At 48.4% G+C, this 14,852-nt stretch overlaps 1 protein-coding gene across 1 annotated transcript; it reads left to right on the forward strand.

Moving 5' to 3' along the window:
- The first annotated feature begins 401 nt into the window (after positions 1-401).
- Positions 402-14,200, forward strand: Rims3 (regulating synaptic membrane exocytosis 3). Its single transcript, XM_076862899.2, has 6 exons — positions 402-618; positions 6,059-6,200; positions 8,979-9,091; positions 11,632-11,733; positions 12,043-12,182; positions 13,988-14,200. The coding sequence occupies exons 1-6, from the start codon at positions 402-404 to the stop codon at positions 14,198-14,200; spliced, it is 927 nt and encodes a 308-aa protein (XP_076719014.1).
- Positions 14,201-14,852: the final 652 nt, after the last annotated feature.

Raw genomic sequence — 14,852 nt, forward strand, 5'->3', positions numbered from 1 at the left:
CCTGCCATTTCTTCATAGCCACACACTAACAAGAATAGTCCTGTTTGTTGAGCCAGACCCTGTACACGCCCTTGATATTTATTTGTTAATTTAATACTTACAGCCTCAGAGAGGCTGAGTGACTTGCCCAGGGTCCACAGCTGGGAAGTAGTGGGATTGCTGTAGAGTTACTGGGGTCTGATGTGAAATTTCTTTTTTCTTTTTTTTTTTAACATTTATTTTTTAGTTTTCGGTGGACATAACATCTTTGTTTGTATGTGGTGCTGAGGATCGAACCCGGGCCGCACTCATGCCAGGCGAGCACACTATCGCTTGAGCCACGTCCCCAGCCCCCCTGATGTGAAATTTCTTTGTCTCCCTCACACTTCAGGGTTGCCTGAAGATCTCCTGTGCTTGGGATCATGTTTAACGGGGAGCCAGGTCCAGCCTCGGCTGGAGCCTCCAGGAATGTGGTGCGAAGCTCCAGTATCAGTGGCGAAATCTGTGGATCCCAGCAACCTGGGGGTGGGACCGGGACCACCACTGCCAAGAAGCGGCGGAGCAGCCTGGGTGCCAAGATGGTGGCCATCGTGGGCCTGACCCAGTGGAGCAAGAGCACACTCCAGCTCCCCCAGCCAGGTGAGGGGCCCAGGGCACTGAGGGGCAGGGGTGGGTCACTTTGCCCTGCGTACCCTGGTATTTAACTGTCGGATATGCTTGACCACACCCCACACTTTGTATGGTACTTCCCACATACTAGGTACTTTTCTGGGCCAAGGAGGTATGCCGATTCCTGTCATCCTCAGCCTCACCAGGCATGCACAGAAGCACAGGAAAGGCTAGGCACCTGTCCCAGATTACACAGTGGGGAAACAGTGGAGCCTGGGTTCAAACATGCGTAGTTGGGCTTCCTACTTCATGCCCTGAATTTTTACACTGTGCTGGCTCTGCACAGACTTACACATTAATCAGTAATTATTTATGAGATTCTCCTTTGTTCCTGGCACCATGGTCAGGACACCACGATTTTCCAGACATACACAAGCATAAGATTCAGTCTCATCTGTCATCTCTGAGTTTCCTAAGTATAACAGTCACATGAATACAGTTACAAAGAGAAACAAGTAGATGTTACAAAGAGAAACGTAGATGTTACAAAGAGATGTTACATCACACCTAGATATTACAAAGAGAAAGGAGAGAAACACAGATTCATGGTTTGTACAATCACATAGAGTGCCCAGGTGTTCAGTTGAGCCAGTCCTATCACCAGGAAAGCATGTCACAATCATTCTCATTCAGACTCTGCATGGCAACGAATAAAACCAACCAGAACCACAGATGCACATACTCAGATCACAGAAACATGTCATACTTGGGTACGCACTTGCCTGACAGAGCCACGTTCACACACCTTAACAGTTGCATCCTCATGAAAACGAATGCTTTCTCGGTCTGCACTTATACAATCCCAGATATACTCAGACTGGTAGGAGACCCACCTTGTTGCACACAGCCACACATGGACCCCATGTCACAAAGGAGCAAGCCCTCTCCACCAAGACCCCCTCACTTTGTGGCATCAGCCCAGACACCAGCTGGTTTTGTTTTAAAATCTCTTCCTGCTTATTTTGCTTAGAGTAACAACTTCCCGGAGAAACCTTCAAATAGGCAGCTGGATGGGGGTGGTGGGGGGCGGGGTTGCTGGAGGATCAGGGAGAATGCTCATCAAGACTCCCAGTTGGGGCTGGGGGTGGGGGACTTTTCCAGGCCTTAAAATAGATTCTTACAAAGCCCTTAACAGGAGCATGCGGGATGGTCTTTTCCAGCAATCACGCTGTGATGTGGTTTCTGGTGCAGGGAGAGGCTGGATGGGGAAGGGGCTTGAGGTTATTAGTGCCTTAGGGTGAGCAGTGCCGGCCTGGGACTAGGTAGTAAGGGAGGTGGGGATTTGGGGATCCCGAACTTGGGATAGGACAAGGAGGACAGGGATAGCGCCAAGGGGTGGGATTAGGGCCAAGGTATTAAGATTAGGACATCACAGAGGTGTTAGACCCCAGGGTCTGGCTTTGGCAGACCACGCCCAAGAATCTGGTCTCAGGCCCAAAGGTTTCTCTTGTCCAGAGTGATTGGGAGGGACAGTCTCCCAAGGCCAAGTCAGGGGCCTGAGTCCCTGGGAGATATTGCAGTGATCTGCATAGACTTTACAGACGGCAGGCAGGGATGGGGCAGATGCCAGGAAGACCTTTTGCCTTGGGAAGAGATGAATGGCCATGGGGTCTTCTGGATCCCTGTCTCCTTGGTATGTAAGGGCACTACTGAAGGCCGGGGGCTGGGACCAGGAGAATTGCCCAGATGCCCTTCTAACTGAAGGTCCCTATGAGTCATCTAATTGCTGAATGTCAGAGCAGGAAGGGCCCCTCGAGGTCATCTAGTTCATTGTACTCATTTATGACAAACATTCAAAGCCTGGGGAGAAGGCATTTTCCTGGAGAATGATCTCAGGTGGCCTCTGAAGCCACACCCTGTCATTTACTAGGTGATCCATCTGGGCAAGTTACTGCATCTCTCTGAGCCTGCTTCTTGTTTGTAGAATGAGGACAATAATACATGCCTTGCAGAGGTGTCCAGAGTTAAATGAGATAATGAATGGGAAGGTGGCCAGCCTTGTGCTTGCCACATGGGAGACACTCAGTGAAATCGGTGCCGTTATTGTTACCCTTGGGCACAGTAGAGTCAAAAGAGAAGTAAGGCCTCTAGCCTCTACACCTCTCCCATCTTTATTCCTTTTCCCAGTTAAAATGTTTGTTTCTTTTTTCTCCAAGCCTTGAGGATCCCAGCTTGGGGCCTCCTCCTGGTTGGAAAAGTCTGGCATGAGAGGGATGTATGGTGCCAGTTCACTGTGGGTGTTGGCCCTGGAATTGTTGTTCTGGAAAAACTTCCCATAGGGGTACCCCCTGCCGCCCCCCCCCCCCACTGCCCCAATATGGGATAGCTCAGTTCCTTGCAGAGCTGGGCTGTGTGAAGTTGGTAGGAATTCCTCTTCTGGACCCAACCTTCTGGGCTCTGGGTCTGCCCTTCCCAGTGGCCCCCTTTATCCTAGTTTATCTGTACCCTGCTTCAGCCAGAGCCCTGCCCATCCCTTTTTGTTTCAAAGCCTCTGCCCTAGTTGAGACCTCATAATATCTAGCCTGGGTGTTGTACCAACCTCCTTCCTGGTTCCCCTGCCACCCCCCTACCAGTTTATTCATTATGTTGCCCTAGAGTGGACTTTCAAAAACTCACCCTGGTGCTTTAGAGGGCTAGTCCTGGCTCTGTAACTCCCCATGGGACCTTTGGAAAGTCACTTTCCCACTGAGTTTCAGTTTTTTCTTCTGTAAAATGGAGCTAAAAAATGCTCCCTCCCAACTTCCTTCTAGAGCTATAATTCTGTAAGTTGTAGGAGCAATGAGAGAGGTGAGTTCAGGGCTTTTGGATCCCAGGGCACAGGTGGAATCTGGTCTGGTATTAGGCTAGCTCCACACAGGGTCATCCAGGTCTGTTTCAGTCCCTGTCCAAATGGAGCTTCTCTTTTCAGTACCAAGGACAGTGGCTTTTCTCTGCTGGGCTCTCTCTAGGCTCTAGGTCAGAAATCTCAGGATCATTCCAGAAGATGTCCCTAATGGTATATTGCTGCAGGTTGTTACTGCCCCTCTCTTGTATGTGACAGGACAGATGGAATGGTTCCTGAAGTTTTTCAGTATCTGGGGACTACAGAATTATTGCAAGCAATTTGGCTTGGTGCTCTAGAGAGAAGCTACATGAAGTTATTCCCTGGATTGATGGGGTTGAAACTGCACAGGGATGAAGCCAGTAAAGGACTTTTCCCCTAAGGCTGCAAGACCTTTCTCTTCCCTCTGAAGACATGGAACCTTCCTTCTGATGAGTTACATTACACATAGATGGGACATTGGAAGGGGAGAGAGATGCAACATACCAGCTGACTGGGAGTCTGGGGACCTGGCATTTAGTCCCAGTTCTTTTGACACCTGGACCTCAAGCTCCCTATTTGAGAAATGGTAGAGGGGGCTATCAAACTATTTCTTAACCTCTTCAGGGTCCTACAACTCCCCCATTCAAGGATTCACATTGGACTGGGCAAGTCTTAGAAGTGAAATTCACATCCAAATGGGTCAGAGCTTTCCCAAGCTCTAAAAGAGTGAATGTTGAGGGGGTGAGGATGTGAGGGGGAGGAAGGGTGACTTGCAGCCCTCAGAGACCATCTGTCTCCTAACTGGGTTAGAGGGGATGTGGCAGTTAGGAGCCAAGGACAGGGAGAGTCCTCCTACACTCCCCATTTTTGCCCAGCCTTCTGTGTGTGTGGCAGGTCACACATCGTGTATGGGTGGGCACTGTTGTGTGTGATATAGTGGACTGGTTCAACTCCAGGTATTTGAGAGTTCACATCAAAACATCATACATATGTGATCTAACTACATTTGATAGAGCATGTCATGTGTACATATGGCCAAGACCTGGTGGGACCATTTGTGACCATGCGAATTTGTACTAACATAATTGACCTTGTATGTGAGATAACTGTATTCATATATGTAATCGTCAGCTTTGTATATGTCTGCTTATGATCGTCTATGTGAAAGAAATAGTGTAAGCTGAGATGTGTATGTGTGTGCGTGAGACAGACACACTTATCAGTGATCTCACTGATCCTAGATGTGCTAGATATTCCCGTGTCCTAGATGCTGGCCTGATTTTACAGGAGTCATTCCCCTTTACTTCCCAACCCTGTTCCCATCACCTCCCCTCCACTACCATCCCATCCACTGGTGATACTAGCCCTCTCAACCTTCCCTCCCACAGTGGAGACTTCTTGAAAGATAAATAGAGTAAAGAAAGAGAAATAAAGTCCTCACTCTCCCAGGCTGGGGTCGGGAACATTCCTTCCCCAATCCACAACTGGATGGGAGTAGGAGAAAAGACTGCTAGGGTAATCAGATCCCCCTCTCCACTGTTTTCAGGGGCTGTGTCTCCTACCCATGTCTCAGGTCTCCCCCATCTCTGTAGAGAACTCCACTCTTAATTTGCTTAGGCATCTAACCAGTGACAGCAGATATCTCCTTTGATATAGTTCCCATCCAAGCATCACTTCCTCCCTATAAAATTCCTCTGGCCAGCAAGCTTCTGCATAGGAAATTCCTGCAAAACCCCAATCTGTCCCCACCTCACTTCCCAAGAGGAGAGTGAATCTGAAGGGACCACACTGAATGCTGAAGAGGTTGCTATGGAAACCCAGGTAGGATGGTACACTGCTAGGAGAAGGAGAGTGGGAGAAGGAGAGTGCCCCTTTGCCCCTGTCAGGTGGAGAACGGGTGCTGGGCAGGGCATGCCCTGTATAGAATACAGAGGCACAAGGCAGGCTTGCGCTGCACAAGGGCTATTGGGCTCTTCTACAGACCTTTCCTTTAAAGTCAAAGTCAATTCAGGTCAAGTTAGCAGTCCCTCTCAAAGTCTTGCTTCCCTGAGGGCCTTAGCAGCTTGTCACCCATGTCCCTCTCCACATTTGGACCTACCTTCAGAAGGGAAGTTTGTTTGAGAGTGATCATGCTCCCTTTTTTTTTTATAGGGCCTATGAGGGTATCAGAGAAATAGGTTGTGTGGGGTCTGGGTGTGATGGGGTCCCTAGGGGATCTGGAAGAAGGAAAGTAAATCTTGTAAGACATACTTTCCAGAAGAGTCGGGGGAGAAGGAGAGGGGAGAAGAACATGAGTTTGGGGGCAAGGGATGAAGTAGAGTGGGCACTTGGCATCAGGGGAGCCTGGTAGGAGGAGCTATGCCTCAAGCCCCCTCTCCACCATCCTGACCCTCTAGCCATCTTTCTAGTCCACTTTGTCTGTGTCACTGCCCCTGGCAGGGCAGGTGTCAGGCTGTAGACCAGTTCTGGGGGTAGCTCAGTCATGTCCCCACTCCAGTCAGCTCTGCTTGCGTGCCCCTTCCCAGAGGGGAACTGGCCACACTGTCCAAGAAGCCTTAGGTTGTTTCAAACTGATTTCCTCTTTCTCCTTTGGGGTGGGGTTCTCAGAAGGGGCCACCAAGAAGCTGCGCAGCAACATCCGACGGAGCACAGAGACCGGCATTGCTGTGGAGATGCGAAGTCGCGTCACACGCCAGGGCAGCCGGGAATCCACTGATGGGAGCACCAACAGCAACAGCTCCGATGGCACGTATGTGCACCCCTGCTCAGCCCATTCTGTCTCCTCCTCCTCGACTTGGGTCACACAACCAGCAGGCAGGGCAGGAAGACCTTCCTATGTGGTTTCCAGCCAAGATGTCTGGGTTCCTCTATGCCTCCGACTTCCTTGTCCCTTTCTCAGGACATCCATTGCCTTGCCCCTAGGTATTCCTATTGCTCCACTGGAGTGCCCTAGAGCCCAGGAGCAGTGAATTCCTTCTGTGTGTTTCAGACCTGTGCCTCCTGCTCCTACTGTTTCCATGCCTCCCTGCTCAGAAGGAGAGAGGTGGAAAGGAAAATGTGATCCTAAATTACCTTTAGCTCTAAAACGATTGTTATGGCTCAGATGAGTGGAGTCCTCTCAAGTACACTTTCTTGGAGCTTAGGAAAAGAGATTGGACTAGATCCGTGTTTTTTTAAATTGTCAGTAGTGACTCATAGGCAAGGCATAAAATCACCACCATGGGTCAGAACCAGCATTAGAAAAAGAAATCGAGAACTCAAGTATATCTTAGTAGTGAGGATGAATTATCTTGGGTCCTTTTGTTTCAGTTTAACACGTATAGATATACTTTGGTCTGTAGCAGATCATGATGGTAAATCCTTTTCTTACATTTGGGTTGCAGTAAAACATTTGAAAGTCACTGGGTTAGATATTCCCTTAGATCTCTTCTAAATCTGTGAAACTATAGTTTATGACTAACACTCTCTGCTTCTGCTTCATTAACGCTCTGTAATCTCCAGTCTCAGGATTCTGGGCTCCATTATTAATATTCAGTGATCATATTTCACTACTATACAGTCAACTCTCAGCATTTCTAGGGGATTGGTCCCAGGACCTCCACCGACAAAAAAATCCATGGATGCATAAGGCCCTTACATAAAATGGTGTAGTAGTTGCATATAACCTGCCTACATCCTCCTGTTACTTAAATAATCTCTAGATTACTTTTAATATCCATGTATTAAAATGTGAATGCAATGGAAACAGTTGTTACGCTGTATTGTTTAGAAAATAATGACAAGGAAAAAAGCCTGCACATGTTCAATACAGGCACATTTTTTTTTTTTTCAATAATGTTTTCAATCTGTGGTTGGTTGAATCCGTGGATGTGGAACTCATGGATACAGAGGCCTTCCCTACCTACTTCCATGAATGAGAATGGCTGCTACATTTAACTTCCCATGCGCAGATCACCACTGGGTACCTTAGATCAGTGAGTCCTGCCTTGGAATCTACCTACTGTAATCAGCCCAGGAATGGGGTGATCATTTAACACTTATAACCATCCCAAGGAACATGGGAACTATCATTATCTCTGTCTATGAGTAAGGAAATTGAGGCAAGGAGGAGGAGAGGAACCTTGCTCAAGGTCATGGCTGTTAAGTGGTCATGGCTGTTAAGTATTAAGTTGGTGTTAATTAGGACCATTTGACTCTATAACCTTTATTCAAACCTCTACTCTAAGGTAGAGGATAACTTACTCTATACTAAGCTCCCGAAAGTTTGTGACCTTGAGAGGCTACATTTCTTTAATCCCTCAGATCCTGTTGTAATAAGAAGGTGATACTAGGTGATTGCTGATCATGATCAATAAAAAGTGGGTGCCATGAAGCCCCTTCCTGGGGGAGTAGAGGCTCCATGTAGTAGAGGAGACTTAGCCTCTCTCCCTGCCTGTCACTGGCCAGTTGGGACTCTAGGCCAACCTGTCCAGCAGGGATTCTTTGCTGCATAGCCTTTTCTCTCTCTAGCCAAGAGGTCTTATACTTTGGTCCATTGTAGCCCCTGAGCAGGCCTGGGCCAACCCTTCCTTATCTGTCCTTTCTCTGCTGGCCACAACCTGGACATCCAGCTTAAGGACATGAAAAAATAGCACTTTCCCCTTGACAATAGCAGCAGCAGCAACTCTAACTACCATTTGTTGTTTCCTGTTTATCTTGAACTCTTCCCATATCCTCTGCCCAGCCTGTGCTGTAGTCTATGAGTTGAGCATCATCTCTGTTTTGCAGGCAAGGCTTACTTCTTGGAGCCTCTGTTTTCTCATCTGCAAAATTGGATAGTGGTTCCTATCAACAGATTGTAAGGATTAAAATGACACAGTATGCTGGGTGTGGTGACCTACACCTATAATCCCAGTGGCTTGGGAGACTGAAGCAGGAGGACAATAAATTCACAGCCAGCCTCAGCAACTTGGTGATACCCTAAGCAAGTTAGCAAGACTCTGTCTCAAAGTAAAAAATAACAAGGGCTGGGGATGTGGCTCAGTGGTTAAGTGCTCCTGGGTTCAATCCCTGGTACCAAAAAAAAAAAAAAAAGGAAGACACAGTAGTGCACTTAGAACATTTAGTGCCCCATTGGCACCTGGTCAGCTTTTAATCACCGGCAGTTTTTCTTGTTACTATTTCCAGGCCCCCCATCACCCTGGACCACCCACCATCTCTTGCCATTCATCTCAACGCTGTAATTGTGTTATTTTGGTCTCAGTTGCTGTTCAGGGCACCACCTTGCAGTTATTGACTAGGATTTTAAATTTATGGTCAAATGAAACCTCAGTTCTTAGAACTTGCTCTAGGCATTGAGATTTCTGGCCTGACATCCTTTGGTGAGGAACACAGGTGTCCAGCAGGTACTGCATTTTAAGGGTTACCTTAAAATGGAACTTGAAGACTGAAAACCATCATTATGAGATTTTAAATGTTGTCTCTTTAGTGACATCAAATAATTTTTCTTCAATGTGCAGAAATGAACAGTTGTCTGCCTTTCCTGCAGGTTCATCTTCCCCACCACTCGGCTGGGAGCTGAAAGCCAGTTCAGTGACTTCCTGGATGGGCTGGGACCAGCCCAAATTGTGGGGCGACAAACGCTGGCAACACCCCCCATGGGTGAGTCTTCCTGAGGGCAGGGTGAGTGGGTAATGGCAGAAAAGGCAGGGAGGTTGAGCCAGCGGTGGAGGTGGGGTCATGACAAGGTACAGGCAGCAGAACAGAGCCCTTCCTCTGGCTTTTGTGCCAATAAAGAGTCAGTGGAGCATTCATCAATTCTTCCCTCATCAAAGACGGGAGGAATGGCAGCCTTTCTCTGCCTGCTGTCCCGCAGCACCTTTTACAGCATGTCCCCTCCCTCACTTCACTTGCCCATCACCTGAATGTAGCATTGGCTGTCCTGGAGTTGATTCACTAGTTCTGTGTGTGAACCTGGATGAGTCACTTCCCTTCTTTAAGCCTGTTTTCTCATTTGTAAAATGGAGATAATACGACCCACTTGAGTTCTGCAATCTCACACCAGCTGATTGAGCTCCTTTCTACTAGATGCTTTGCAGTGAGATCTTTTAATGTGCTTGTAGGAACTGAGCTGATTTGACTGTTTCTCTTAACAGTGCCTGGCACCTAGAAGCTGTCTATTATTTTTCTCATCCCTCTTCCTTACAGCAAGGAAGGACATTCTGAAGCCTATGCTTGGTCCTCTTAGCTGCAGTCTGGGTCATTTCGTGCACTCTGGGACTACTTCTCCCTCCCTCAGGCTATGTTGCTTTAAGCAGCTTCTCTCCAAACTGGCTTCTACAAAGGTGCTTCCTGCCTTCCCTCGTGTCCCCATCAGTCTGGCCTGATGGAGCATTATCTGACCCAGAAGCCCAGGGTCCCTATCCAGACAGTACTCGACCTTTGGCCCTCCTAGCAAAAGAGGAAGGCAACTGTGCACAAGGGGTCTGGGATTCCATTCCAGGCCCAGGACTCTTGCCACAGCACTACCCTGTCTTCCTTGAAAGGGTCCATACTAAAGAGAGAGAGAGAGAGAGAGAGAGAGAGAAAACTCATGTATAATGGCAAAAAAAAAAAAAAAAAAAAAAGGGAGGCCATAGAGCCCCTTGGAAGAGGGGTCCACGGAGATCCTTAGAGGCAGTGTCAGCTCTCATCTGGCTCTTGCATTGGATTGAACTAATTCCCACCATTTTCTGGCAGCCTCTTAAGGGCCTGCTTTCCCTCTCCCCTAGATCATAAATTGAGAAGCAGCAAAATGAGCCAACCACTTTCACAAGGCCAGTGTGCCATCACAGCCTTGCACATTTGTGTGTGGTGTCCCCTTGTGTCCAAAACTGGGAAAGCAGGTTTGCATCTCCTCTCCTTCATTTGGGAGTGAGATATAGCTAGGTGTGGAGAAAATGAATTCCCAAGACCCTCCTTTCCCCCATGAAGAGGTCAGGAATCACTGGAGGAAGATGAATTCTAGGATGCCTCCTGAAAGTAGTAAATCCCTGTCCTCTTTCGTATGCAAATATGAATAATTGCATAATTGCTCAGAGAATCTGAAAAGGGTGGCTGAACCAGAAGTTTGGCCCATTTAATTTTTCTGGATCAGGCTTATGATTATCTACTGCTTTGAAGGCTTTTCCACGTGTCTACTGCATAATTCTAAATCCATGGTGAACAAAGCTAAGAGTTCCTAGAAATCACGTAATGCTGTGATTCCACACATGGGATCTGATTCTGTTGGACACAGGACCTGACCTTGTGAGCACTCAGCTCTCTGTGCTCCTCTGGCAGAGGGTTGAGTGGCCCCATTTCCAGGTAGTGCCTTGTATCCTGGGCCAGCTCAGCTTAGCATTGCTTCCCACTTAACGCTCTTTCAGTATTTGTTTGATAAATTAATGGGGAGTGGCTGAGGGCTGCTGCAGGGGAAGATGAAGAAGAGAGCATACAGGCTTCCTGACACAGGAAGCTCTCTGTCCCTAAACTTGCCTATTCTGCTTAGTGAAACAGAAGCCTCCCAGTCAGCTACATGATGGGAATTTGGCAGCCAGTTTTTGTGATCCAAGCATGCCCCTTGAGGGTCATGCCCCATCCCATGCCACAGGATCTAGCAAAGTGTTTCTCAGTCACTTGGAAGTGACTCAATTTCAGTTTTTGGTACTGGGGATTGAACCCAGGGTACTTTACCACTGAACTACATCTTTAGTCTTTTTTATATTGAGACAGGGGCTCACTAAGTTGCTGAGGCTGAATTTGCAATCCTCCTGCCTCAGTCTCCTGAGTCACTGGAATTACAGGCATGTACCATCTCACCCAGCATTTTAAAGTGATCTCTAAGAACCAAGTGCTGCATGCCTGTAATCCCAGTGACTTAGGGATGAGGGAAAGAATGATATAGGCTGAGGCAGGAGGATTGCAAATTCAAGGCCAACCTTGGCAACTTAGTGAGATATAGCTCAGTGGTATAGCACTGGGTTGGATCCCTAGTACCAAAAAATAAAATTTAAAAATATAAAGTGATCTCTGAGAACAGTCTGACACTTGCAGCTTGCTCCATCATGTTCCTTTCTGATGCTACTACAGTGTTCCCTGCAGAATGATATGCTCACCAGAAGCTGGCTGTCCCTCAATCCCTGGTCTGACTCTGCCTGGATTGTCCCTCTTTTCCCTTGCAGGAGATGTGCACATTGCCATCATGGACCGGGGTGGCCAGCTGGAGGTGGAAGTGATTGAAGCTCGGGGCCTGACCCCCAAACCAGGCTCCAAATCTCTCCCAGGTGAGGCTGAGCAGCTAGGAGAGGGATTTGGGTAATGGAGGTCCTAGAAGGGAGGGGTATGTAGCTGAACTGTATGTAGTCCATCCTTAGTTCCCACTGGCCTACATCAGTGTTCTTGACTGGAGTCACACCTTCCCTGGAAGGCCAGTAAGCGAGGTGGGGGCAGGAGAGGATGGAGGGGTCAGCCTCTTCCTTTTGCAATGCACAATCTATTTACCTTGCTCACCTCCAGGATCCCCTGGAGGTTGGGGATGGGGTGGGCCATAGTTGTCTCTCTGGGACTATATCATTCTTTCCCTCATCCCTTAGCTACCTATATCAAGGCTTATCTGCTTGAGAATGGGGTCTGCTTGGCCAAGAAGAAAACAAAAGTGGCTAAGAAGACCTGTGATCCCCTGTACCAGCAGGCTCTGCTTTTTGATGAGGGGCCCCAGGGCAAGGTGCTGCAGGTAAGTATTAAGGGTGAGTGGGCCATGGTCGACTCAAAAACTGGAAATCATAACGAGGTTCTTCAGTGATGATTCATCCTATGTCAAGCATTGTACCAGGTACATTGCTTATATTGTCCATTTATTTTCACAACCCCAGTGAGGTGTCCTTGCCCCCAGTTGAATCAGAAGGAAACCAAGGTTTCGAGGTAGATAAGATGCTCCCTAGCTTGCACAGCTGGCAGGGAGAAGCAGGATTCATTTCCATACTGCCTCCTTCTGTTACCTGGTGCTGATGTTCATTGTGCATCAGCTGAGGGTGGGACTTTCCAGATATGATCTCATGTCATCCTCGGGACCACCCAATGAAGTAGATGTGGTTTCCTCCATTTTACAAATGAGGAAACGGTCTTGGGTAGATGAAGTGACTTGATTGAGGTTTCAGTGAGTGATTAGCAGAGCTGAGGTCAAGTTTAGGTGGCTCTTATCCCAACTCTTTGAGGGTGACAAAGCCCTTTCATGCTCTGTGTGTTATTGGCCTTCACAGCAGTACTGCAAGGGAAGGCTCATCAGGTCCCCTCCATAGACAAAGACTCTGAGCTCATGTGGGCCTTCAGCACTGTGGTGGGTCTGTCTCTGAGTGTGGTTCTGGGTTCAAATTCCATCTAACACTCACTAGCTATGGATGGTATATCGTGGAGATTGAAAGAAGGCACCTACACAGCCTAACATTGCACCTGGCACCTAGACAGCTACTTGCTAAGTTTTAATGGTGATGGTGGCAGTTGGTCTTGCCTGAGCAAGAGAAGAGGTTAGAGTCAGGCCTGTCTGGGCTGTGTGCCTTCTTGTTAGTCAGCTTTCTGTTTGTAGCAAAATACCTGAGATAATCAACTCAAAAAGAGGAAAGGTTTATTTTGGCCCAGTTTTTGATAGTTCAGTCTGTGCTTAGTTTTCCCCACTTCTTCTGGGCCTGTCAAGAGGTAGCATGGGATGGCAGGAGTGAGCAGTGAAAAAAAACTGCTTTCCTCCTGCAGCTGGGAAGTGACAAGAGAGGAGAAGAGGCCTGCACCATACTATTCCCATCCAGGGTACACCTTCAAAATCTGAAACCATTGTTGCCACCATCTCCCACTAGTGCCAAGCTAGGGGCTAAGCCTATAACACCTGGGCCTTTGGGAACATTTATCCACACCAGAGAGGGCTGCTCCTCTGAGCTGGGGTGTTTCTATGACAAGGACCCTTGAGTTGCCAAACTTAAAAACCACAGAACTGTAGGGTTCTGGGGCAGGGGGCATAATATCATGTGTCTGTTTAAAAACACAAGTTTGAATATCACTCAGCTAATCTGTTCCCACTACCAAAGTTACAAATAGAAACACTGAGGTACACGAGGGCCCAGGACAGATGCAAGACCCACAGGGAGCCAGCAGCAGAACTGGAGGCACAATGGGGAAATTGTCGATTAGGATGCTTGGAGGCCCTGGAGTCAAACACACCCAGCTTCTAACCCCAGGTCTGCTATAAATGACTATATCTTTAGGTTAAATCAGCTCAGAGCTGTGGTTTCCTCTAAGTATAAATACTAACACACACAGCACCGCTACCCATGTGGGTTGTTATAACAATTAAATGACACATGTAAAGTCCATAAGATCGAGTCTGGCACATCTTAAGTGCTCAGAAAGTTGTTGCCTAAAATCAATCTGGGTTCGGGCACTCTCTGCCCCATCTGTACCCTGGCAAAACTTAGTTTCCTAGGCCCACTTCCCAGTCCTGGAGCTGAAGAAGAGTGGCTCAGCTCCTGATTCTTTCTCCCCTGCTGGCAGGTGATCGTCTGGGGAGACTATGGCCGCATGGACCACAAGTGCTTCATGGGTATGGCCCAGATCATGCTGGATGAACTGGACCTGAGCGCTGTGGTTACTGGCTGGTACAAACTCTTCCCCACCTCCTCCGTGGCAGACTCCACGCTCGGATCCCTTACCAGGCGCCTGTCCCAGTCCTCCTTGGAGAGTGCCACCAGCCCTTCCTGCTCCTAAGAACCTTGCTCAGGACCAGAGGCTGGGTGGTGGTGTGAGAAGGGGGCCTGCTGGCCTCTACCTCCCCTGTACATAGTCTCTGTGTCTTTCTGGACCCCTTGCCCTGCTGCATGCCTGTTGGCTACTGGGCTTGTCCCAGCTGGCAGTGGAGGTGTGTGTGTGTGTGTGTGTGTGTGTGTGTCTATTTGTGTGTATGTGTATGTGTGTGTGAGTACTTTTTATGTATTCATTTGTCTGGGTACAGTCAGTCCTGGTGACACATGGGCTGGAATCCATGTCTCTTTGTATCTTGTTGAAAAGAAACCCAAAGGAGTATTGTGTGGATGTGACTTGCCCTGAGGAATCTCTAGGGGTGGAAGTGGGGGATGAGGCCACTGGCCTATCCTGCCTCTCCCTGTCCCTGCGGCAGAGCCTGTGCCCCCCCACCCCTTGGTGGTCTCTGCTTGGTTCTGTCTTGTCTTTTGTTTCACCCTTTGCCTCTCCCAGCATTGCTGCTCTTTTTTGAGGAATGTAGCATCCACTGCAGCGGGCCACACTGGGCTCCTCTGGGAACCCCCCGCCTCTGTCCCTCTCCCCACCTGAGCTGCTCCAGCAGCTCTCTCCACCAAACGCATCCTGCAGCACGTAGCATGCTCACTTAGTGCCCTGGCCA

Source organism: Callospermophilus lateralis, chromosome 7 (assembly GCF_048772815.1).
Source record: "Callospermophilus lateralis isolate mCalLat2 chromosome 7, mCalLat2.hap1, whole genome shotgun sequence".
In the NCBI taxonomy this organism is placed as follows: Eukaryota; Metazoa; Chordata; class Mammalia; order Rodentia; family Sciuridae; genus Callospermophilus; species Callospermophilus lateralis.